This window comes from Pan troglodytes, chromosome 19 (assembly GCF_028858775.2).
Source record: "Pan troglodytes isolate AG18354 chromosome 19, NHGRI_mPanTro3-v2.0_pri, whole genome shotgun sequence".
Classification (NCBI taxonomy): Eukaryota; Metazoa; Chordata; class Mammalia; order Primates; family Hominidae; genus Pan; species Pan troglodytes.
Window position 1 is genome coordinate 93,372,285 of NC_072417.2, and position 24,918 is coordinate 93,397,202.

The following is a 24,918-nucleotide window of genomic DNA, read 5'->3' on the forward strand; positions in this document are numbered from 1 at the left end:
AATCGGTCGGGCGTGGTGGCTCACGCCTGTAATCCCAGCACTTTGGGAGGCCGAGGTGGGCGGATTACCTGAGGTCAGGAGTTTGAGCCCAGCCTGGCCAACAAGGTGAAACCCCTCTCTACTAAAAATACAAAAATTAGCCAGGCATGCTGGCGGACGCCTGTAATTCCAGCTACTCTGGAGGCTGAGGCAGGAGAATTGCTTGAGCCTGGGAGGCGGAGGTTGTAGTGAGCCAGGATCGTGCCACTGCACTCCAGCCTGGCCGACAGAGCAAGACTCTGTCTCAAAAAAAAAAAAAAAAAAAAAAAAAAGAGAAGGAATCGGCTGGGCAGTGGCTCATGCCTGTAATCCCAGCATTTTGGGAGGCCAAGGTGGGCAAATCGCTTGAGGCCAGGAGTTCGAGACCAGCCTGGCCAACGTGGTGAAACCCCGTCTCTACCAAAAATACAAAACTTAGCCAAGCATGGTGGTGCATGCCTTTAATCCCGGCTACTCGGGAGGCTGAGGCTTGAGAATTGCTTCAACCCAGGAGGCGGAGCTCGCAGGGAGCTGAGATTGTGCCACTGTACTCCAGCCTGGTTGACAGAGTGAGACTCTGTCCCCCCTGCCCCCCAAAAAATCCTTTCAAATCTCTTGTTAGCAGATTTTAGCTGGGCCAAACAGCTGATAATTCTTTTTGTATAAGTCCCAGACCCATCCCAAAGACAGCTCAAAGAAAGTGAAGTTTCACTAGCCACAAGTGGAGTCTAACTCACATTTCTGTTCAGCTGTATTCTCTAGGGTCTCAGCTTCTCAGCTGACCACCTGCACATAAGGGTCCAAAAGCCCTGTGTCCCAAAGACAGAAGGCAGGAAATCAAAAGCTGTTCATGGAAGGGATAAGGATCAATAAATGGAAGCCAGCAGGGACTGATTCTCTGATCAGGAGGCAAACCCAAGCCGCAGTGAGAATTTTAAATACCAGACTCCAAAATGGAGTAGCTTCCATTGTTAATCCCACATGGAATCCAAAGTGTGCAGTTTGGTTGTTTTGTTTGTTTGTTTTTGTTGTTGTTTTAAGTTTTTTAAGAGATAGGGTCTCACTGAGTAGCCCAGGCTGGAGTGAAGTGGTGCAATCATAGCTCACTGCAGCCTCAACCTCATGGGCTCCAGCGAAACGCCTCATCTTGTCTTTAACCTCCAAACTGGGCTTGTGCCAAGCTCACTTTGGGAGACATTTAGTTTGTGGTTTAAACGATAATAGCCCTTCTCCAAAACTAAACTGTCATCGTAAGGCTAATGAAAGTCTACCAAGTTAGGAGGATGAGAGGAGCCTGAGTTCTGCTGATGTGTACACATAAATCTAAGATTGGCTTTTTGAGATGTCTTTTCAGGATTTTGCATTTCTTCTTCTTCTTCTTGTTTTTTTTTTTTTTTTTTTTTTTTGAGATGGAGTTTTGCTCTTGTTGCCCAGGGTGGAGTGCAGTGGCCCGATCTCGGCTCACTGCAACCTCTGCCTCCCGGGTTCAAATGATTCTCCTGCCTCAGCCTCCAGAGTAGCTGGGATTACAGGCGTGTGCCACCACGCCCAGCTAATTTTTTATTTTTTATTTTTAGTAGAGATGGGGTTTCACCATGTTGGCCAAGATGTTTTTGATCTCCCGACCTTGTGATCTGTCTGCCTCGGCCTCCCAAAGTGCTGGGATTACAGGCTTGAGCCACTGCGCCCGGCCAGGGTTTTGCATTTCTGACAGATGATGGGTCCACCTGGACCTGCCAATGTGTCCTGTGGCCTCACCCAGAAGAAGACTGTCACCCCTGTCATTGCATCTGTAACCAACCAGCAGCACTCATTCCCGGGGCCCCCAAACTATCCTTGAAAAATCCTAGCCTCCGAATTCTGGGGAGGCTGGTTTGAGTCATCATAAAACTCCAGTCTCCTGTTCAGCCAGCTCTGCGTGAATTAAACTCTTTCTCTATTTCGATTCCCCTGTCTTGATAAATTGGCTCTATCTGGGAAGTAGGATAAATGAACCCACTGCACGGTTACAATAGCAGCATTCACGAGAGCCCGATGGCCATGAACAGACAAATGAATCAGCAACGCACGGCGTTCACACAATGGAATACGATATGGCCACATCCGGGACGAGGCACTGACACAGGCTATGACACAGAGGAGCCTCAAAACATCATGCAGAGGGGAAGACACCAATGCAAGAGGCCACATATTACACAACTCCACGTACATGAAATGTGCAGAACAGGCAAATCCAGAGATGGAAAGCAGATTGGTGGTTGCCTTTGACTGGGAGCTGCTTAACGGGTGTGTGGTTTCTTTTTGGGTGGTAAAAATGTTTTGAAACTAGATAAAGTGGTCACACAATGTTGTATATTTACTAAATGCCACTGAATTGTGTTTTTTTGTTTGTTTATTTGACGGAGTCTCACTCTGTGACCCAGGCTGGAGTACAGTGGCGTGGTCTTGGCTCACTGCAACCTCCGCATCCCAGGTTCAAGCAATTCTCCTGCCTCAGTCTCCCCAGTAGCTGGCATTACAGGCGTGCACCACCACCCCTGGCTAATTTTTTTGTATTTTTATTAGAGACGGGGTTTTGCCATGTTGCCCAGGCTGGTCTCGAGCTCCTGAGCTCAGGCAATCCTCCCAGCTCGGCCTCCCAAAGTTCTAGTTCTAAGATAACAGGTGTGAGCCACCGTGCCTGGCTTGAATTGTTCATTTTATTTTATTTTATTTTATTTTATTTTATTTATCTTTTTAAGACAGATTTTCACTCTTGTCACCCTGGCTGGAGTGCGATAGTCAGATCTTGGCTCACTACAACCTCCACCTCCAGGGTTCATGCGATTCTCCTGTCTCAGCGTCATGAGTAGCTGGGATTACAAGCACCTGCCACCAAGCCCAGCTAATTTTCATGTTTTTTTCTTTCTTTCTTTCTTTTTTTTTTTTTTTGAGACAGAGTCTAGCTCTCTCGCCCAGGCTGGAGTGCAGTGGCGCGATCTTGGCTCACTGTCAGCTCCGCCTCCCAGGTTCATGCCATTCTCCTGCCTCAGACTCCCGAGTAGCTGGGAGTATACGTGCCCGCCACCATACCCAGCTAATTTTTTGTGTTTTTAGTAGAGACGCGGTTTCACCGTGTTAGCCAGGATGGTCTCGATCTCCTGACCTCGTGATCCACCCACCTCAGCCTCCCAAAGTGCTGGGATTACAGGCGTGAGCCTCCGCGCCCAGCCTAATTTTTGTGTTTTTAGTAGAGATGGTTTCACCATGTTGGCCAGGCTGGTCTCCAACTTCTGACCTCAGGTGATCTGCCCACCTTGGCCTCCTAGAGTGCTGGGATTATAGGTGTGAACCACCGCACCTGGCCTGAATTGTTCATTTTAAAAATGGTAATTTTGGCTGGCCATTGTGGCTCACACCTGTAATCCCAGGCCAAGGTGGGTGGATCACTTGAGGTCGGGAGTTCAAGACCAACCTTGGCAACATGGCGAGACCTCCGTCTTTAGAAAAAATAAAATAAAATAATTAGTCAGGCATGGTGGCATGCACCTGTAATTCCAGTACTTTGAAAGACTGAGACAGGAGGATCGCTTGAGGCCAGGTATTTGAGACCAGCCTGGGCAATATGGCAAGACCCCATCTCTACAAAAAAAAAATTTTTTTAATTAGCTGAATGTGGTGGCACATGCCTGTAATCCCAACTACTTGGGAGGCTGAGGCAGGAGGATTACTTGAGCCTAGGAGTTTGTGGCTGAAGTGAGCTATGATCACACTACTGCAGTCCAGCCTGGGCAACAGAGCAAAACCCTGTATTTTAAAAAAATTTTTTTGTGGCCGGGCATGGTGGCTCACGCCTGTAATCCCAGCACTTTGGGAGGCCGAGGTGGGGGGATCATGAGGTCAGGAGATCGAGACCATCCTGGCTAACACGGCGAAACCCCATCTCTACTAAAAATACAAAAAATTAGCCGGGCGTGGTGGCGGGCGCCTGTAGTCCCAGCTACTCGGGAGGCTGAGGCAGGAGAATGGCGTGAACCCGGGAGGTGGAGTTTGCAGTAAGCCGAGACTGCGTCACTGCACTCCAGCCTGGGTGACAGAGCGAGACTCCGTATAAAAAAAAAAAAAAAAATTGTAAATGGTTAATTCTATGTTGTGTGAATTTCGCCTCAATATTTAAAATGAAAAAGAAAAAAGTCAATAGATGTGACTTAGCTGGGTTATATTTGAGGTGTCTAGACATCCAAGTGGAGCTGTCAGGTAGGCAGTTGTAAAACACAACAGGAGTGACCAGTTTTACCAGCTCTTATGGAAATAGCTGCTTCCTGCCATTCCCCACCCAGCCCACTGCATGCACTGTTGCGGCCCAGAGGTGGGCGTGAGGTCTCTGCTGCCACTCATCCTCATCCACAGCCAGCCACGCTGCAGAGCCACCCAGCCAGAGACGCCTACTCTGGTCTCCAGCTAGGATGTTGAGGACCTGTTTCGAATGTCTTGGAAGAAGTCCTGGAATCCTCCCAGCCCCCAGGTACAAGAGTGAACACGCATACGCTCCCTGTTTATACACCCTGACCCTTTATTTACCTCCACCCGTGGCAGGGGAGTCAGGTAGAGGCCCCCTTCCTCGATCAACCTAAACTCCTGATCTTGGGGTTTTCTTGTGAGGGTCTGATTTTTATTCTTCTAGGGCCTCACACCTCCATCTTCATCTGGTGCCAACATCATGATTTCAAGGCAAAGCTTTTCCCCAACTCCCTACATTCTATGGATGAATAAAGTGCCCAGAGGAGGCCAGACGTGGTGGCTCATGCCTGTAATCCCAGCACTTTGGGAATCCAAGGTGGGCAGATCACTTGGGATCAGGAGTTCAAGACCAGCCTGGCCACCATGGTGAAACCCCGTCTCTACTAAAAATACAAAAATTAGCTGGGCATGGTGGCACATAGCTGTAATCCAAGCTACACGGGAGGCTGAGGCAGGAGAATCACTTGAACCTGGCAGGTGGAGGCTGCAGTGAGCTGAGGTCAAGCCACTGCACTCCAGCCTGGGTGACAGAGTGAGACTTGTCTCAAAAAAAAAAAAAAAGTGCCCAGAGGAGCTCTTCAGCTGGCCCAAGTCTGGCACATGTCCGTTTCTTCACTGATCACTGCCACAGGGCACAGAGCCCCTGGGTGGTGCCGTCCTGGTGCCTGCTGGCCCCTGTCCCCCAGGTCCCCCTTCTGAGTTTTTCCAGGGATACCCTAACCTAACCTGGCCGGATTACTAGAGGTGCTCCTTTATTGGCTCTGGACATGTGTATGCAGCTGCAATTCTGTGTGATACAGATGACCTGCCAGTGGGGCCCTCCTGAAGATGCCATAGTGATTAAGATATGTTTTGTTTTGTTTTGCTTGAGACAGGGTCTCCTTCTATTGCCCAGGCTGGAGTGCAGTGGTGCAACCACGGCTCACTGCAGCGTCTACCTCCTGGGCTGAAGTGATCCTCCCACCTCAGCCTCTGGAGTAGCTGGGACCACAGGCATGTTGCACCACACCCGGCTTTTTTTTTAAATTATTTTTTGTAGAGACAGGGTCTTCCTGTGTAGCCCAGGCTGGTCTCGAACTCTTGGCCTCAAGCAATCCTCCCTCCTCAGCCTCTCAATGCACTGGGGTTACAGGCGTGAGCCACTGCACCTAGCCTAAGATATGGTTTTTGACCTCAGAAAACACAGGGTCCTTCAGGGTTGTGGCTTCCTTGACTGTTTCTTTTTATTTTATTTTATTTTAGGTTCCGGGATACATGTGCAGAATGTGCAGGTTTGTTACATAAGTAGACATGTGCCATGGTGGTTTGCTACACCTGTCAACCCATCACCTAGGTTTTAAGCCCCACGTGCATTAGCTATTTGTCCTGATGCTCCCCCTCCACTCCCCCTACCATAGGCCCCAGTGTGTGTTGTTCCCCTCCCTGTGTCCATGTGTTCTCATTGTTCAGCTCCCACTTATGAGTGAGAACATGCAGTGTTTGGGTTTCTGTTCCCATGTTAGTTTGCTGAGAATGATGGCTTCCAGCTTCATCCATGTCTCTGCAAAGGCCCTTCATTCCTTTCTATGGCTGCACCTTGACTATTTCTATGGCTATTTCTGTTCTTAGGGAGGCTCCTCCCATCTCCAGTGCATTCTTCTGCCCCCGTCTTTTACTGGGAATGGCGGCATTTCTTTGCGTTTTCTGTAACTAGAATTCTCTGTGTGGCTGGCACAGTGTGATGAGCTGGCAAGCTTTCCCACTGTGGGGGAGGGCTTATCATGAGGTCTGCTGGAGGAAACTATGAGAGCTGAGCCTTAGGGGCTTAAATGAACTGCCCGAGGGGAAGCTGACACCCAGTGGGGCTGTAACCCTGGTTGGAGAGTTCATGTCTGCACCTGGCCTCGGCCTGTGTTCTCACTTGCTCTGCCCAACTGGCTGTGCCTTCAGCCGGCTCATCACCAGGAGATTTGGGTTGGAGCTACTGCTCAGCCACCACGAGCTACATGACCTTGAAGGCCGATCTTTGACTGTCCGCAGGATAATCCTGAAGGTTCTCAGGCCATGGAGCTGTGAATTTCCCTTCTTTCAGTGTCTGCATCATTGGGAACCAAGCCCCTAACCAATGTTTATTCATTCACTCAACCAATATTTGTGGAATATCACAGCCCTAGGGGTGGGGACACAGCAGGGAACAAGAAAGACAAGAATTATTGTCCTCAGTAGGTTACTGTGGAGTGGGGAGGCTGGCAGGAAGCCACGTAACTAGAATACACATTAGGTCAAGGCAGTATTCCCACAGAGAAGATGGAACAGGGAAGGGGAGTGAAGGCCAGGATGGGAGGTCTACGGACTTAAGTAGGATGATCTGGGAAGTAGCATTTGAGTAGAGTCTGGAAGGAGGGATGGGAAAGAGTGTTCCAGGCAGTGGGAACAGCAGGTGCAAAGGCCCTGGGGCAGAAGTGTGCCTGGACTGTCAAGACTGTCGGGCTGTGTGTCTGGAGCAGGTAAAAGAGAGATAAGGTCAGCAAGGACCTGATAAGCAGAGCCTCATGGTCACGCTGAGGACTCCAGGAGCTGTACACCGAAGGGAATGACAGGAGCTGACTCATGCTCTAGCAGGACTTCTCTGCCTGCTGTGTTGAGCGCTGGTGATGGGGGCGTGGGAAGAAGTTAGGAGCCATTGCAGAGGTCCCGGTGGGCCATGATCAGGGCACCACAGTGCAGGTGGTGAGAATGGATCGGATTCTAGACATATCTCAACGTGGAGGACCAAGACTTTCATCTAAATCTAAACAATAGTTATGAAATGTTAACTTGAGATGGATCTATTGGAATTATTCAGATACTTCCAATAATGGATCGTGAGAACCAAGAAAGGCCCTAGAATTTATCCTGATCTTCGTAGGATTTTCCCAAGGGTAGAAATGATGATGAACTGGGTGACCGTTCACAAAGGAGAGAGGATTCCCAGCCCCCAACCCTGAAGCCTTCCCCTCAATCACCCTCAATCACCATCTTCTATGGGTCGACCAGATGCACGGACTGTTCTCCGCCATCCCTGTGGTTCTTACGGCAATGTCCAGCTGTGGGACTGTACTGGTGCTTCGATGGCTCATAGAAGCCCCATATAAGGCACTGCTCCTGTGGGATGTGCCTGTCAAACCTGCTTGTCCACTGCCGTTCAGTTCAGCCAGAGATTGGGCCACATTCAGTCCTCGCTTCCCTGGGAGGGGGAAGGTAAGTGCGCGCAGTCCATCCGGCGAAGAGCAGGTCAGCCTACGGAGGGCTCAGCCTACGGAGGGGCTCAGCCGACACAGGTCTGATGGGGCCCGAGAGTGGTCCCAGGGGAGTGGGAGGGGCCGGCATCTTCCTCATCAGGAGTGGAGGAGCTGCCTTGTATGTGGACTAGAGAGCAGAAAACGGCTTGTCTGTGTTGCTGGGTCAATCACTGGAACATTCTCTGAATGCTGAGTTCTGCCTTCAAACAGCACGGGTCATGCTAGATGAAAGGGATCTCTGTTTTATACTCTCATCTCTTCGCTATTGCCGCGGGATGAAAGACAGCAGAAGGAAGGTGTCTAAGTTCAGAACAAAGTGAGCAAGACCAGCTGCCTGCTGTTGGTAGCAGGGGCACAGCCAGCCTGTCATGGCACTGGGGGGCCGGGGTGAGCTGTGCCCCCTCCTCCTGGGCTTGTCACCCTCTGCCCCCCATGGGGTATGTACGTGTGTGTGTGTGCGTGTGCGTGTGTGTACATGCCTTCTACCCTACTTCACTGGCAAGGGAAGAGACTGACACTTGGGTTAGGAGAAGGATGTTGACCTGGGAGGGGTCAAATAAGGAGAACCCACATCTTAGATGCTCAGGATTTTATGATCTTAGGCTCTTCTAGAATTGCTGTACAGTTAGATTCAGAGTTTGGAATTAGGGATCTCTGGGCCCTCACCTCCCCTCCCCTCCCCTCCCCTCCTCTCCCCTCCTCTCCCCTCCTCTCCCCTCTCCTCCTCTCTCCTCCTCTCCACTCCCCTCCTCTCCCCTCTCCTCCCCTCCCCTCTTCTCTCCTTTTTCAGAAGTCTCCCTCTGTAGCCCAGGCTAGAGTTGCAGTGGCACAATCTCGGCTCACTGCAACTTCTGCCTCCTGGGTTCAGGTGATTCTCCTGCCTCAGTCTCCCAAGTAGCTGGGACTATAGGTGCACGCCACCACACCTGGTTAATTTTTTTATTTTTAGTAGAGACAGGGTTTTGTCACGTTGGCTAGGCTGGTCTCAAACTCCTGACTTCAGGTAATCCGCCCATCTTGGTCTCCCAAAGTGCTGGGATTACGGGCGTGAGCCATGGCTCCTGGCACCTTCCCATTCACCTTCCCCTTCCCCTCCCCTCCCTCCCTCCCTCCCTCCCTTCCTTCCTTCCTTCCTTCTCTCTCTCCTTCCCTTCCTTCCTCTCTCTTTCTTTCTTTTCTTCTTTTCCTTCTTTCTCTCTCTCTCTCTCTCTTTCTTTCTTTTTCTTTCTTTTCCTTTTTTTGAGCCAGGGTCTTGCTCTGTCACCCAGGCTGGAGGGCAGTGGCACAATCATAGCTCACTGTAGCCTTGAACTCTTGAGCTCATGCAATCCTCCTGCCTTGGCCTCCAAAGTGCTGGGATTACAGGCCTGAGCCACTGTGCCCAGCCCTAAGATGTTTTGTTTTGTTTTGTTTTGCTTTGTTTTACTGTTAGGACTAACCCTTATTTACACTGGGACAAGTTACAGAGAAACTCCTGCAATTGTTAACTGCCATTGGAGTCTACTGTAAGTTGCTTCATGGCAACTGCAGAAGGGACTAGTGACTTCTATTTAGCTCCACCCGCTGATGCTTGAAGTTCAGTGAGGCTCTGGGGGCTCCAGAAGCCTGAGGGGCAGCTGGCTGGGGCAGTTGGCTGGGGTCTGGAGAGTTCTGCAGAGCCCCTGTCTTCAGCTGCTGGTGAGGCAGCTTTGGCTTGAGCTGCCCTGGCTTTCTGAGTTCAGTCTGATGGGAGGGCACAGTCAGCACCCTCAGACCCTCCTCAGGAGTCCTGTGAGGCTCGGGCAAGTCAGGGGCAGAGGGACAATCCAACTAGAGGACCCTCCCAGACCCGGTCGTTGCCACCTGGACCCAGCCCCGGGAAGGCACCCGAGAAACCTGTAGTCCTGGGCTGACCACCAGTCCTGGTCCTCAGGGTATCCGCAGAGACCTGGCTGTCCAGAACTCCCACGGTTTCAGCTGCAAGCTGGAGATGTGGCCCCTTGGCAACTCGATGTAGTAAAATACTGGAGAGCGTGCCAGAGTGTCATTTGCCAGAAACAAACATTATACTGTGGTAAGCCCTAGTTTTTCAGTCATTGGCTCTTTGGCACCAACTTAATCACAGGGCCATTGGCCCCAAAGAAAGGCCTTGTAGGCGACTGTTTAGGGACACCTGTATTTTCCATCTGCCTTGGAACCTCTAGGCTCAGGCCGAATGCCTATTGAAGTAGATGTTTCGTAAGAGATTTGGGGGCAAATACCGGGATTTTAGAAAGATGCTGCACTCTCCTTCACTAAGTAGAAAGCTGAGAAATCCTGCCCTGAGGGGAAGAAACAGTTGTCTTCCTGACTGATGCATCCTAGACCAGCCAAGACTTCCTCCCGCTTTCCTTCTTCTAGAACTTTCCCCACTTCAGCCAGTATGTCATCCCCTGGGCTCCCACCCTCTCCATGTGCCGCGTTCATGGGGGCTGAGGGGAGCAGGAGAGGAGACGTTTCTGCTGGTGTCCCCGCGTAGCTGGAGGAGCTCGACTCGGCGTGCCTTCACCTCCCCTTCCCATGATGCCCCCTAAACCCAGTCTGTATTGAGAGAGAAAGGTGGCACCGTTGATCATTACTCCAGGACAAGAGTCATAAAAGGACTGTGCCAGACAACCTAGGACCCCAGTGTTCCGTGGTGAACACTTCTAGGATGAGGCCCATCTCCTTCTCTGTTTCATCAATTGGATTAATTTTATTGTTTTCTAAAATAATGACTTTATGGTTTTTATTGAACCCATACTTGCTTATTCTAAACAGATTTCTTTTTTTTTTTTTTTTTTTTTTTTTTGAGGTAGAGTTTCACTCTGGCTCCTAGGCTGGAAAGCAGTGGCACCATCTCAGCTCTCTGCAACCTCCACTTCCCAGGTTCAAGCGATTCTCCTGCCTCAGCCTCCCGAGTAGCTGGGACTACAGGCGAGCACCACCACAGCCGGCTAATTTTTCTATTTCTAGTAGAAATGGGGTTTCACCATGTTGGCAGGCTGGTCTCGAACTCTGACCTCAAGTGATCTGCCTGCCTCAGCCTCTGAAAGTGCTGGATTGCAGGCGTGAGCCACCGCACCAGGCCTAAACAGATTTCTTTACAATCTACCACCATGAACAGCAAGCATTAGCATTGGTGAGGAGTGTTCCAGAATCCCTCTGCTCTCTGCCTCTCCATTTCTCTCCCCCTCTCTTTCTCTCTCATGCACACACACTCACACACACACACACACACACACACACACGGAATGACAGGACAGACTGATCGGCAGATTGGATGAATGGATGGATGGGCACATAGATTGAGGGACTCCCAGAGATAAACTAACACCATTTTATAAAAATGGGATCGTATTCTACGTGATTGAAATGTAAACTTTTAATTTTACTTAAATTTTAGTTCAGCTCAGATGTTGCTGGCAAAAGTTTTTTTTTATTATTTTTATTTTTTATGTACTGCTCCTTGAGGAACTGGGCTAACTCATAGGCAGTGCATCCAGATTCGGCATTTTTTTTTTTTTTAGACACAGTCTCGCACTGTCACCCTGGCTGGAGTGCAATGGCACAATCTCGGCTCACTGCAACCTCTGCCTCCCAGGTTCAAGTGATTCTCCTGCCTCAGCTTCCCAAGTAGCTGGGATTACAGGCACACACCACCACACCTGGCTAATTTTTTGTATTTTAGTACAGATGGGGTTTCACTATGTTGGCCAGACTGGTCTTGAACTCCTGACCTTGTGATCTGCACACCTCGGCCTCCCAAAGTGCTGGGATTACAGGCGTGAGCCATCGCGCCCAGCCAAAAAATATTTTTTAATTGTTAAAAATAATAATGGAATGCCAAATGTAGTAGAACAGTTTCACAATGACAAGAACTATTAGTTCCTAAAAAATCCCCAAGATTCAGATAAGAGATTACAAAAACCTTGATAAATTAGTGACATTATGTAAAATCAACAGTGCTGGGTTTGGTGGCTCAGACCTGTAATCATTGCACTTAGGGAGGCAGAGGCGGGAGGAGTGCTTGAGCCCAGGAGTTTGAGAGCCTGGCCAACATAGCAAGACCCCATTCTCTACAAAACGGAAAATAAAATAAAATAAAATCAGCATTTTGTTTTATTTTATTTATTTATTTGAGGTGGAGTCTCGGTCTGTCTCCCTGGCTGGAGTGCAGTGGCATGATCTCAGCTCACTGCAGCCTCTGCCTCCCGGGTTCAAGCGATTCTCCTGCCTCAGCCTCCCAAGTAGTTGGGATTACAGGCATGTACCACCACACCCAGCTAATATTTGCATTTTTAGTAGAGACAGGGTTTTGCCATGTTGGCCAGACTGGTCTCGAACTCCCGACCTCAGGCGACCTGCCCGTCTCTGCCTCCCAAAGTGCTGGGATTACAGGCATGAGCCACGTCGCCTGGACTTCCTTTATTTTAGATAGCACAGGGTTATGGAAGATAAAGTGATGCCTTCCTTCCCCTACCCCCTACCCCGATTTCTACTGCTTGCATTATTTCTTAGGGTAAAGAATCTTCTTATGTGGCTGGAAGACTCTATTCCCACCGTAGTTTAGTCCTGGATGTGTGATTAAAGAAATCCAGTGGTTGCCCTGCTCTGAGAAGGACAGCCGGGCCTGGGTTCTCTCCTGGCTCAGTACCGCCCCCTCCCCACTCCTGCTGAGGACTCCCAGGGAAGCTGGAGGCAGCCCTGGGGCGTTTTCTCTGTCTTCCCTAGACTTTTCTTCAGCTGCCCAAACAGTAGAGGGATGCTGAAGCCCTCTCTTCCCGCAGTCTGTCCCTAACGGTTGCACTGGCACCTGTGCCCCCAGTGCCCCTTGGCAGCACTCCTTTGGTTTCAGGGCTTGTCTGCCATTTTTCTTTTTCTTTCTTTCTTTTTTTTTTTAAGACAGGGTCTCAGTCTGTCATCCAGGCTGGAGTGCAGTGATGCAATCTCATTTCACTGCAACCTCTGCCTCCCGGGCTTAAGTGATCCTCCCACCTCAGCCTCCCAAGTAGCTTGGGGACCACAGGCTCACGCTACCATGCCCGGCTAATTTTTGTATTTTTTGTAGAGACAGGGTTTTTCCATGTCACCCAGGCTGGTCTCGAACTCCTGGGCTCAAGCGATCTGCCTGCCTCAGTCTCCCAAAGTTCTGGGATTGCAGGTGTGAGCCACCATGCCCGGCCTGCTATTTTTCAGTTTGTGGCAGAAAAGTTGTTTTCCTTTCCTCATTTTGTGGTTGCTGCTTTATTCACTTATTTATTTTTTTAACTTTTTAAAAAGCAACATTTGGTTCATTTCACCAGGAGCTGGGGAGGGAGGTACAGGAGGCTGCCCTGATCCTTTGTTGGGTTTGACCTGGAGACTTTGGGCTTGACATGACAGAGCGACTGCACCCACTGGTTGTCCTCTAAGAAGGCGTGAGGGGAACCCCAGACGCCTCTGCAGGGGCCAGAGACATTCCTAGGGGGTCACAGGATCAGCTGAGGTGAACAGGGATTCTTGAATGAGGAAGCCAAGGGGATGGAAGGGAGGAGGCTGGCAGGGAAACGCCCAGAGCACGTGCTCCTGCCCGACACCTCCTGGCAGAGAACAGGAGCTGGCAAGAGAGGAAACCCGCTTGTGGTGGGGGCACTGAAAGGCAGGGCCTGGCTGGGATGGGGGCCCAGCCTAGGCTGAAAACGAAGAGAAAGGAAAGAGGGTGCCGGTGTCCCACGCACTGTGGACCCCCAGCCCTGGCCCTGGGGTGGCAGGGGCAGAACCGGGCACTGCAGGGACCTCCTCAGCCCACCCTCCTCCTGCTTCCTGGCAGGGATGAGAGAGGGAAGCAGGAGGCAGGGTGGGATTGCCAGCTGCTCTCGGATCGTTTTTTTTTTTTTTTTTTTTTAGAGATGGAATCGTGCTATGTTGCTATGCTAGTCTTGAACTCCTGGGCTCAAGCGATCCTCCTGCCTCTGCCTTCCAAATTTCAGGCATGAGCCACTGCACCAAGCCTGGATCTTATTTTTTTTTTTAAAACAACTTTGTTGAGATATAACTCATGGCCAGACACAGTGGCTCACACCTATAATCCTAGCAATTTCGGAGGCTGAGGTGGGAGGATCACTTGAGCCTAGGAGTTTGAGAGCAGCCCAGGCAACATAGTGAGACCCCCATCTCTACAAAAAACAACAACAACAACAACAATGAGCCTGGCATGGCGGCACATATCTGTATTCCCAGATACTCCGGAGGCTAAGGTAGAGGATCACTTAAGCCCAGAAGACGGATGCTGCCGTGAGCTGAGATTGCACCATTGCACTCCAGCCTGAGCAACAGAGCAAGACCTTGTCTCAAAAAAAAAAAAAAAAGGAAGAGCTATAACCCATACGGCACACAATTCACCCGTTTAAGATGCTTCTAGTGTATTCACAGATGTGTGCAATCGCCGCCACAGTTAACTTTAGGACATTCCATCATCTGTAAAGGAAACATCCCCTACCTTTAGCTACCACCCTGATAGACAGGGGGCCTGAAGACCCCTCAGTGATGCAGGGCAGGGCTGGAGTGGGGTCCTGGGCTGACTTTATTGCTCTGCTATTGCTGCCTTGAAATTCTGAATACGTTTTTAAAACAAACGCACCATCCTTTCATTTTGCCCTGAGCTCCACAGACGATATAGCTGGTCCTGAAGTGGGGCAGAGGATCATTCTGACTTGGAGTCAGACTCTAGCGACGCAGGCTTCTACTGGGTGGAGGCCCAGGAGCTCAGGAGCCTTCTGTGGGAGTGTGCCCATTGGCAGCGCATCCCTGGAGATGGACGGACAATTTCCACATCGCCTTTGCCTCTGTGCACGCTCCCTCTGGCTGCCATCATGAATGACCACAAACTGGATGGCTTAAAACAACAGAAATGTATTTGCTCGTGGTTCTGGAGGCCAGAAGTCCACACTCCAGGGGTGAGCAGGGCCGCACCCCCATGAAGGCTCCAGTGAGGGTCTGCTTCATGCCTTCTCTTGACTTTCTAGTGTTGCCACCGACCCTTGGCGTGTCACTCCAGTCTCGGCCTCTGCCAACATGGGGTGATCATGGGGTGTCTAGGTCTAGGGCCCTTCTCCTCTTCTTCTTCTTCTTCTTCTTTCTTGTTTTTTTAAGACGGGGTCTTGCTCTGTCATCCAGGCTGGAGTGGAGTGGCACTATCTCAGCTCTGCAACCTACACCTCCCAGGCTCAAGCGATCCTCCCACCTCAGCCTCCTGAGTAGCTGCGACTACAGGTGTGCACCACAACACCTGGCTAATTAAAAAAAAATTTTTTTGGGCCAGGTGCAGTTGTTCACGCCTGTAATCCCAGTGATTTGGGAGGCCGAGGCAGGCGAACCACTTGAGGTCAGGAGATCGAGACCAGCCTGGCCAACATGGTGAAACCTTGTCTCTACTAAAAATAAAGAATTAGCTGGGCATTGTGGCATGCACCTGTGATCCCAGATACTCAGAAGGCTGAGGCAGGAGAATTGCTTGAACCCGGGAGACAAAGGTTGCAGTGAGCCAAGATTGTGCCATTGCACTGCAGCCTGGGAGACAAGAGCAAGACTCTGTCTCAAAAAAAAAAATTTTTTTTAGCAGATTTTAGCAGAGACAAGGTCTCACTGTGTTGCCCAGGCTGGTCTCAAACTCCTGAGCTCAAGCAATCTGCCCGCCTTGGCCTTTCAAAGTGTGGGATTACAGGCCTGAGCCACTGCACCCAGCCCTTCTCCTCTTGTTATAAGGGCACCCATCCCTGGACTAGGGCCCACCCTAATGACCTCAACTTGATTACGCTGGCAGAGACTTATTCCCAAATGAGGTCCTATTTACAGGTACTGGGGGTCAAGGCTTCAGCATTCTTTAGCGGGGGGCCACAATCAGTGACACCCTGACTCGCAAGCCTCAATCACCTGTTCCAGTGAGAAACAGGACTGAGATCAGAAGGAATGAGGCAGAGCTCCCCTCGGCTGGTTCTCCTCTCCTCCTCACCTGCCCACCCGGGCCTCTGCGCCCGTCACTGTCCTCTCCAGCTGTTCTTCCTTCGGGGCAAGGAGACTCAGCAGAAGGGTACGAGTGGCCTGGCCCTGTGGGGAGCCGCAGACAGGCCTGTGGGTGCTTTGGATAACTACTGCGCCTGTCAACTCTCCTTGGTAGTCTAGGGTTCAAAGCCCAGGTCCATTCTAGAAGTCTGCTTCCAAGTGCTAAGGAAGCTTCAACAGTTACTGGGAAAACCACAGGGGTCAAAGGTCCGTCGAGTTATTTCCCGGATCCGAGTTTGACGTCTTTTCCCCGCCGCTTGCGGTGGTTGTGACCGAACTTTGAGTTTTGGAACAGGTCACATGGCTTTGAAATCACGGTCCATTCACCTGGTGCTGCTTTGGCTTCAGGCTCTTCCTTCTGCCCAGCTCCATCCCACCCAGCAGCCCGCAGAGAAAGGAGGCAGCTGGCACCACACTGGGCTTTGGAGACACTGCGGGGACTGTGGACCCCACCCTGCTGCACGGAGCTCCTGCAAAAGCAAACCTGAGAACCTTGGTGAGTACTTCCGGAGACCCGGCTCCTGGGACGGCTTGTGGCGCTGCTCCTGCACACACGACTCTCCAACGATCATTTTCCATGTTTTATTTTTATCTTTTAGTTTTTGAGATGGAGTCTCACTCTGTCACCCAGGCTGGAGTGTAATGATGCAATCTCAGCTTACTGCAACCTCCGCCTCCCAGGTTCAAGCAATTGTCCTGCCTCAGCTTCTCAAGTAGTTGGGACTACAGGCACCCGTCACCATGCCTGGTTAATTTTTGTATTTTTAGTAGAGACGGGGTTCCGCCATGTTGGTCAGGCTAGTCTCAAACTCCTGACCTCAGGTGATCTGCCCGCCTTGGCCTCCCAAAGTGCTGGGATTACAGGCATGAGCCACTGCGCCCAGCCCATTTTCCATTTTTCAGATGACAGGTGTTGATTTGCTCTGATTTTCAAGTATTTTTAGCATACAGATCCCTGCAAGAGGCATCTGTCTCCAGTGGTCCAGTCTCTCATTCCAAATGAAAAGAATCAAGTCACAGGAATTCATGGGTCTGTGAGGAATCGCTCCCACCTGTGCCCAGGAGATTAACAAAGGCGGTGGCTGCAGCTCTGTGAGCAGTGGAGAAAAATTAGGCACAACCTGATATCCTCCCACAGGAGCGTAAGTCCACTGTGGTTATTCATATCATTGAATCCAGTGCACAGTTTAAAGGACCGTGCATGTATCAAGCTGCATGTATCAGTATGAGAAACCTCAGAAGCCGTACAGCCTTGCACAGAACGATAGTTTCTGTGAAGTTCCAGCTAACACCGAAGGCACTGTTGATGTAAAGCTGCTGTCTGCATGAAGTATCATGCAAAGATGCTATGTACTGTTTATACACACTTCCACTTGTAGGAAATGATTTTTAAAATATCATTTTTAGGCTGGAGTGTAATCCCAGCACTTTCAGAGGCTGAGGTAGACAGATCACCTGAGCCCAGAAGTTCGAGACCAGCCTGAGCAACATACAGAGATTCCATCTCTACAAAAATTAAAAAATAAGCCAGGCATGGTGGCGCATGCCTGCGGTCTCAGCTACTTGAGAGGCTGAGGTGGGAGGATTGCTTGGGTCTGGGAGCTCAAGGCTGCAGTGAGCCATGATCACGCTACTGCGTTCCAGCCTGGGCAACACAGTGAGACCCTACCTCAAAAAAAAAATCATTTTTAAATGATTTTAGAATGTCTGGCCAGAGAGGGAGGGAAGAGGGACTGAAGAGAACAAAAAGGTGCCATCTGCCTCGCGTTTCCTTAAAAAGAAACCTGAAGTGCAGAATGTCAAGATGGTTGAATCCGCACGGTAGATATGTGGATATTTGTTATTTGCATGGTATTTGTTATTTGCAGGATTTTTTAATATGCTGTAAAGAGTGCACAGTTTTAAAACATTTTAAAATTATTTAGATGGATTAATGGGCTAATGGCCTTATGTTGATGCCAGAGAGGGGCTCAGGCAGGGGCACAGTGGGGGACACAGCTCATCTCTCACTGGGATGGGAGGCTGGGCAGGTGACGGCTGAGGACCTCCAACAGCTCTTAGAGTCTGCACTAGCCAGCATGTCCCCTGAAGAGCAGGTGTTCCAGGCTGTAACGGCGACCTGCTTTGTGTATTCTGTCCAGACAGACCTGGGCTTGGGACATCAGCCCTGGTGGCGGCCCCAGATCAGCTGCAGCTCAGCCCTTTCGGGGACCTGTCCACCCTCTGTCTGCCTCGCCATCTTTGGAAGCCCACACCCCCCGCAGCTGAGCAGTGCTGGCCGTTACTACCCTGAAGTGTCTTCTGCGAGGCACTTGTGCCCAGTGTCACTCCCCAGCACATTTCCCTCAAGTGGAGTCCTCTGCGCAGTCCTCTGTCTGCGCACTGTCCTGGGCCGCTGCAAACAAGGGACCACCTGCTGCGTAGTTGAAAACAATGGGAACTTTTTCTTTGTTTTTTTAGACAGAGTCTTGCTCTGTCGCCCAGGCTGGAGTGCAGTGGCACGATCTCGGCTCTAGAGAAGCCGACAGTCTTGCTTCTAATGAAAATTACCTTTCATAAAGAACATATAAAGCAGCATTTCCAAAGTGCAGCACCCCTACTGTTATTTGTTTGTTTGTTTGTTTGTGTGTTTGTTTACCGGGACAGGGTCTCCCTCTGTCACCCAGGCTGGAGTGCAATGGCACAATCTCAGCTCACCACAACCTCTGTATCCCAGGCTCAAGTGATCCTCCTGCCTCAGCCTCCTAAGTAGCTGGGATTGCAGGTGCATACCACCATGCCTGACTAATTTTTGTATTTTTAGTAGAGACAGGGTTTCACCATATTTGCCAGGCTGGTCTCGAACTCCTAGGCTTGAGCAATCCTTCCCCCTTCGCCTCTCAAAGTGCTGGGATTATAGGCGTGAGCCAATACGCCTAGCCTACTACCATTATTTTAGATGAATTTCTAAAAAAAAAAAAAAAGTATTTCTTTACTTTAATTTTTTAGAAAAAGCTGTAACTGACACAACAAAGTATGATTTAGTGACTTTATTGCTTAGGATTGGGGTAGAGCAGGTGGGGCCGTGGCACTCAATCTTACACAGAGGGAGAAACCAGAATGGCAAATGGCCACTGGAATGCTTCCTCTGCCGTAAACATCTCAGGACTGTGGGTTCTGACTGGCAAAGAGTGCGCCTTGCTAATTTTACGATGGAGTTGATTTTAAAACGGTGTCACCCTGGCTATCCTGGGGTCATGCTTCCCTGACAACTCCACCCCCATGGCCACCCCTCCTAGGGTCCTCCCAGCGCCCAGCCATGGGGGAACTGTGCCGCAGGGACTCCACACTCACGGCACTGGACGAGGAGACACTGTGGGAGATGATGGAGAGCCACCGCCACAGGATCGTACGCTGCATCTGCCCCAGCCGCCTCACCCCCCACCTGCGCCAGGCCAAGGTGCTGTGCCAGCTGGACGAGGAGGAGGTGCTGCACAGCCCCCGGCTCACCAACAGCGCCATGCGGGCCGGTGAGTGCGGCTCCCTCTTCCCCACCTCTTCCAGCTTCCCGCGGCCCACATGGCTCCACTGTCTGCCTCTGTCTTCGGGGGGTCTCTTCTCGTCCTGTCTCTTATAAAAACGCTTGCTGTTGCATTTAGGGCCCACCTGGATAACCAGGATGATCTGATCTTGAAATCATTAACTTATATCTGCAAAGGCCCTTTTCCCAAAAAAGGTCATCTGGACGGGTTCCAGGTGGATGTGTCTTTGAAGGGGAACCACCATTCACACCACTACAGCTGTCTCTGGAGTCCGTTCTGATGGTCCGACTAGTGTTTATTCATTAAAAAATGGGGATGGTAATGGCTTTACTGTATACGGTTGTTAGGAGAAGCAAATGAGTTACTGTTTATAAAACAGTCACTGCAAAGCTGGGGCCATAGAAAACAGGCAGTAGGTGGTAGCTGTCAACATGATAATGTTCATACATGTTGGCGTACGAACCCCAAACACAGGAGAGATTGATGCACGCTGGTCATTCTGGCTGAGAGAGATGGGCTCTGGGCCCTGCACTCCAGCCTGGGCGACAGAGTGAGACTCCATCTCAAAAAAAAAAAAAAAAGGCCAGGCGCGGTGGCTCATGCCTGCAATTCCAGCACTTTGGTAGGCCAAGGCAGGCGGATCACGAGGCCGGGAGTCCGAGACCAGCCTGACCAACGTGGCAAAACCCCATCTCTACTAAAAATACAAAAATTAGCTGGGCGTGGTGGCACGCGCCTGTAATCCTAGCTACTCAGGAAGCTGAGGAAGGAGAATTGCTTGAATCTGGGAGGCGGAGGCTGCAGTGAGCTGAGATCACGCCACTGCAGTCCAGCCTGGGTGACAGAGTGAGACTCCATCTCAAAAAAAAAACAAAAGAAGTGGCCAACGCCAAAGTCCTCTGCAGAGCAATGGATTACTTTTGCCACCTTCCTGAAAACCAGGAGCAGAAAGTACAGTGACTTCCCCGTGGAGCAGCATGACATCCCTGGGGGGCAGTGTGTCTACCTGGGTGACCAGCACTATTGTCTTCTGGGTCAGCTTTTATAGAAGCGGACACTGCTCTTCTGCCACGTCACAGGCCAGGGCCTGAACCCCGTGTGTGACTTTTACCATCCAGATTGACATCACTAAGTCATCTCGCGCCCTAAAGTTCCTCTGTAAGGTGGACGTAGTAGTGACAATAACATATGTTACTTCCTCCCCTCATCCTAGTCCCATGTGGGGTTAAGAAGCAGGAACGTTTGTCTTGAGGCCAGCAGCGTGCCTGGTCTCGGTGCCGAGGGTGACCTGCACTAACGCTCTGCCAGGCTCACCAGGTCTGCAGTTGACACCCAAGACGGTCAGGGAGGGTTGATGGAGCGTGGTAGCCTCGGCCAGCCTGGACCGACCATCAGCGTCCTCACCTTCTGTGCCACCGCCCAGCCTGGCAGGGCCAATGTAGCCTTAGCCCCTTGTAGGATCTGACCCTTCCTTGGCTGCTGTAACAAAATACCCAAGACTGGGTAATTTATAAACAACAGAAATGGATTTCTCACAGGGCTGGAGGCTGGGAAGTCCAAGATCGAGGCAGGTTCTGTGTCTGGTGAGGGCTGCTGTCTGTATCATAAATGGCGCACTCTCCATCATCGTGGTAGAAGGCGAAGACAAGCTCCCTTGAGCGCTAAATGCCACTGATGAGGATGGAGGGCCCTCAGGACTCATCACCTCCCAACAGCCCCACCACTTTTTTTTTTTTTTTTTTTGAGACCGAGTTTCACTCTTGTCACCCAGGCTGTAGTGCAATGGTGCAATCTTGGCTTATTGCAACCTCTGCCTCCCAGGTTCAAGTGATTCTCCTGCCTCAGCCTCCCGAGTAGCTAGGATTACAGGAATCCGCCACCATGCCTGGATAATTGGATTTTTAGTGGTATTTGTATTTTAGTTTATTTATATTTTTAATTGAGATGGGATTTCACCATGTTGGCCAGGCTGGTCTTGAACTCCTGACCTCAGGTTATCTGCCTGCCTCAGCCTCTCCAAGTGCTGGGATTACAAGCATGAGGCACTATGTCCGGCCAGCCCCACCTCTTAAAACCATGTCATTGGGGATTAGGTTTCAACATAGGAATTTGGGGGAGGGGCAAACCTTCAGACCATAGGACAGAGCTATCAGGAGTCCTGAGTGAGGAGGTTGGCATGGGGTGGGACAGTGCTCCCTGTGTGGGAAGGGACAGGGTTGGAGGAGGGGAGAGGAGTTGTTTCCATCCTCTGAGAGGCCAGGGGTCTCCTCAGGGTGGTCCACACGGTACAGCCCATTACATGGGACGCTGGCCTGTGGGCACCTCAAGGCAGCTTCATCTGTTTCTCACCAGTGCCTGATACAGGCCCTGCCTCAGTGGGACCCTATTGAACTTAGGTGAATTTTAAAGCAATAGGCCAGGTGTGGTGGCTCACGCCTGTAATCCCAGTACTTTGGGAGGCCTAGGTGGGCGGATCACCTGAGGTTGGGAGTTTGAGACCAGCCTGACCAACATGGAGAAACCCTGTCTCTACTAAAAATACAAAATGAGCCAGGTGTGGTGGTGCATGCCTGTAATCCCAGCTACTCAGGAGGCTGAGACAGGAGAATCACTTGAACCCGGGAGGCGGAGGTTGTGGTGAGCCGAGATCACGCCACTGCACTCCAGCCTAGGCAACAAGAGCGAAAGTCCATCTCAAATAAAAATAAAGCAATGTGGATGTGGACCCCAGGCAGCCTTGTAGTGGAGACGTCTTAGTGCCGGGAGCGTTCAAGCTGGCACCCTCCGCCCTGGGAGAAGGCATCCCGGGGGTCTCGTGGCTCAGCCCCCTCATATCTCTCCCAGCTCATCCTATAAAACAAGGCCTGCTGTTGGTGAGAAAACGCTCTTGGCTGATGTTCTGGGCAATGAGTCACTGCGTGTGGCTGGGCCAGCTTCACAGGTGTGACCCATGCAGGCCCACAGGCCCCGAGCTCAGCAGGCTGCAGCTGGGTTTAATGCTCCACGGTCACCATCTTGAAATTGTGAATAACTTTTGAACAAGGGGCCCCACAGCCTTTCATTTTGTGACGGGCCCTTGGCAAATGCTGTGGCTGGTCCTGCAAGGGGTGGTGCGTTCTTTCCCATTTACATTGGTATAGATTAATATAAACGCTTCCTTTCTTTCCTTGCCTGGTGGGGAATGGATCCGAAAGCCAGGGCTGATGATAGAAAGCAGCAGAGAATCTCCAAGTGTAAGACATTAGTCAAAGGCCCGGCGTGGAGCCCACAGGTCCTTAGCGTTCGGAAGACGATTGCCTTCCCAGCCCACTCCAAGGAAGAATCAGTGCTGCCTGGCAGCAGCCTCCAGGTGTGTCTCCACAAAGGCCCAGCTTTCCTTTTTGCAAATCGATGACATCAATAATCCGTTACATGGCCTGCAGAGAAGCCCTCTGGCGGCCACTGTGGGGCCCTGTGGGCCTTATGCCTGCTCTTCCTGATCTGGTGGAGGCTCCGAGAGGAGCTAGGACAAGGGATGGTGCCCCTATACCACCCCACCCCCACATACTTGCCTGCAGAAGGCCACATGACCAGGATTATGGTGGGTGAGGGCCAGAGGGAAGGCCCAGGTGAGAGGGTGGAATGTGAACAGGCTGGTTATTTGCATGCCAGGGACAAGAGAGAAAAAAGCTCAGCATTAGCAGAGAAGACGGACTTCTGCAGTGGCACCTACAGCTGTTCCCTTGGCCTCCCAAACAACCCAGGTGTGACGTCGGGAACCGGGAATGCAGGCAACAGAGTGATTCCAGCTGCCTCACAAGGAAGAGGGTGTGTGGGAAGAGCAGAGCATCCGGGCTGGAAGCACAGTCAGAACCCTGCGTGCAGCCGGACACTCACTGTTCTTCCCCACGTGTGCTGGGCACCCGCCCTGCGTCAGGCTCTGTTCCAGGAGTTGGGTGAAACGGTGACTGAAATAGACAGAACTCCTGTCGGTGATGCCCACGTGAGAGAATATAATCAATGGACAATGCACCGCACATATTTAAAACGTGCAAATTGATCCGTTTTGACATGTGAATGTCTGTGAACCAGCTCTACAGTTAAGATGGTGACCATCTCCATCACCCTCAAAGTTTCCTTCTCCTCTTTGGAATCCCCTCACTCCAGTCTCCAGCCACCCACTGAATGGAAACCACTGGTATGTTTTTTGTCAAAATATATTTCTTTGTATTTTATACAATTTTGTATAAAGGGGAATTTTTTGGTCACACGCTACTCAACATAATTTCTTTGAGATTTATCCATCAATAACTCATCCTTTTTAGTGGCTAAATGGTTTTCCGTTGTATGCAAATGCCACCATTTCTTTATCTGTCCTTTATGGATATCAGAATTGTTTTTGATTTTTTTGTTTGTTTGTTTAAAGACAGGGTCTTGGCTGCGCGTGGTGGCTCATGCCTGTAATCCCAGCACTTTGGGAGGCTGAGGCGGGCAGATCACCTGAGGTCAGGAGTTCACGGCTAGCCTGGCCAACATGGGGAAACCCCATCTCTACTAAAAATACAAAAATTAGCCGGGCGTGGTGGTGGGCGCCTGTAATCCCAGCTACTTGGGAGGCTGAGGCAGGAGAATTGCTTGAATCCAGGAGGCGGAGTTTGCTGTGAGCCGAGATCGTGCCATTGCACTCCAGCGTGGGCAACAGAGCGAGACTGCATCTCAAAAAACAAATCCAAACTAAAACAGGGTCTTGCTCTGTCACCCAAGCAGGAGTGCAGTGGCACCATCATAGCTCACCATAGCCTCAACCTCATGGGTTTAAGTGATCCTCCCACCTCACCCTCCTGAGCAGCTGGGACTACAGGCATGCACCAACACATGTGGCTAATTTTTTAAATATTTTGTAGAGATGGTGTCTCACTGTGTTTCCCAGGCTGGTCTGGAACTCCTGGTCTCAAGTCATCCTCCTGCCTTGGCCTCTGAAAGTGCTGGGATTACAAACGTGGGCCATCACCCTCAGCCCCTCTCTGCAATTTTTGGCTATTATGAATAAAGCTGCTATGAGCAGTCATGGACAAGTCTTTGACATTATTTTGTTTCTCTTGGGCAAATAGCAAGGATGATGTGGTCAGTTCATATGGGGGGTAAACTATTCATTGTTTAAGAGGCTGCCAAACTGTTTCCAAATCGCTGCACCATTCTGCATTCCTCCCGACTGTGCAGGGGAGTTGGCAGGGGCTGCGTATCCGGGCCAGCATTGGCGTGGTCTGTTTCCTTTTAGCCATTCTAGTGACTGTGTATCTCACTGTGGCTCTTACACTCCCCTAATGACTATTGATGTTGAACATCTTTTCCCCCACTTATCTGTCATCCATCAATCTTCTTTGGTAAAGTGTCTGTTCGCCTCTTTTGCCCATGGTTAAACTGGGTCGTTCCTTATTATAGAGTTATAACATACGTCAATTTTCTAGTGCTGCCGTAACACATGACCACAGTTTGAGGGAATTAAAATAACACAGATGTATTTCATCACAGTTCCATAGGTCAGAAATTTGATACAAGGGCTCTCCTGGCTGAAATCAGGGTGTCAGCTGGGCTGCCTT

The 24,918-nt window shown here is 50.6% G+C and overlaps 1 protein-coding gene and 1 long non-coding RNA gene across 4 annotated transcripts in view; both read left to right on the top strand.

Moving 5' to 3' along the window:
* Positions 1-3,881: 3,881 nt before the first annotated feature.
* On the top strand, positions 3,882-11,887 carry LOC134808912 (uncharacterized). Its single transcript, XR_010153134.1, has 3 exons — positions 3,882-4,522; positions 5,761-5,789; positions 10,595-11,887. It is a non-coding gene; the product is annotated as an uncharacterized LOC134808912 (long non-coding RNA).
* A 4,125-nt stretch (positions 11,888-16,012) lies between these two features.
* Positions 16,013-24,918, top strand: part of LOC129137558 (uncharacterized) — a 47,713-nt gene continuing 38,807 nt past the window's right edge. Inside the window, exons 1-5 of one of the 3 annotated variants that reach the window (XR_008540231.2) lie at positions 16,013-16,314; positions 19,097-19,327; positions 22,534-22,688; positions 22,991-23,516; positions 24,223-24,393. Coding sequence is in view for 1 of the 3 variants with exons in the window: in XM_054670230.2 (XP_054526205.1) it covers positions 16,119-16,314; positions 19,097-19,327; positions 22,534-22,688; positions 22,991-23,278 (870 nt within the window). In the remaining 2 variants the exon portion in view is untranslated. Of the gene's footprint in view, positions 16,315-19,096; positions 19,328-22,533; positions 22,689-22,990; positions 23,559-24,222; positions 24,394-24,918 lie in introns of those variants that run through there. The other 2 variants (XR_008540230.2, XM_054670230.2) reach the window with 2 other exon arrangements.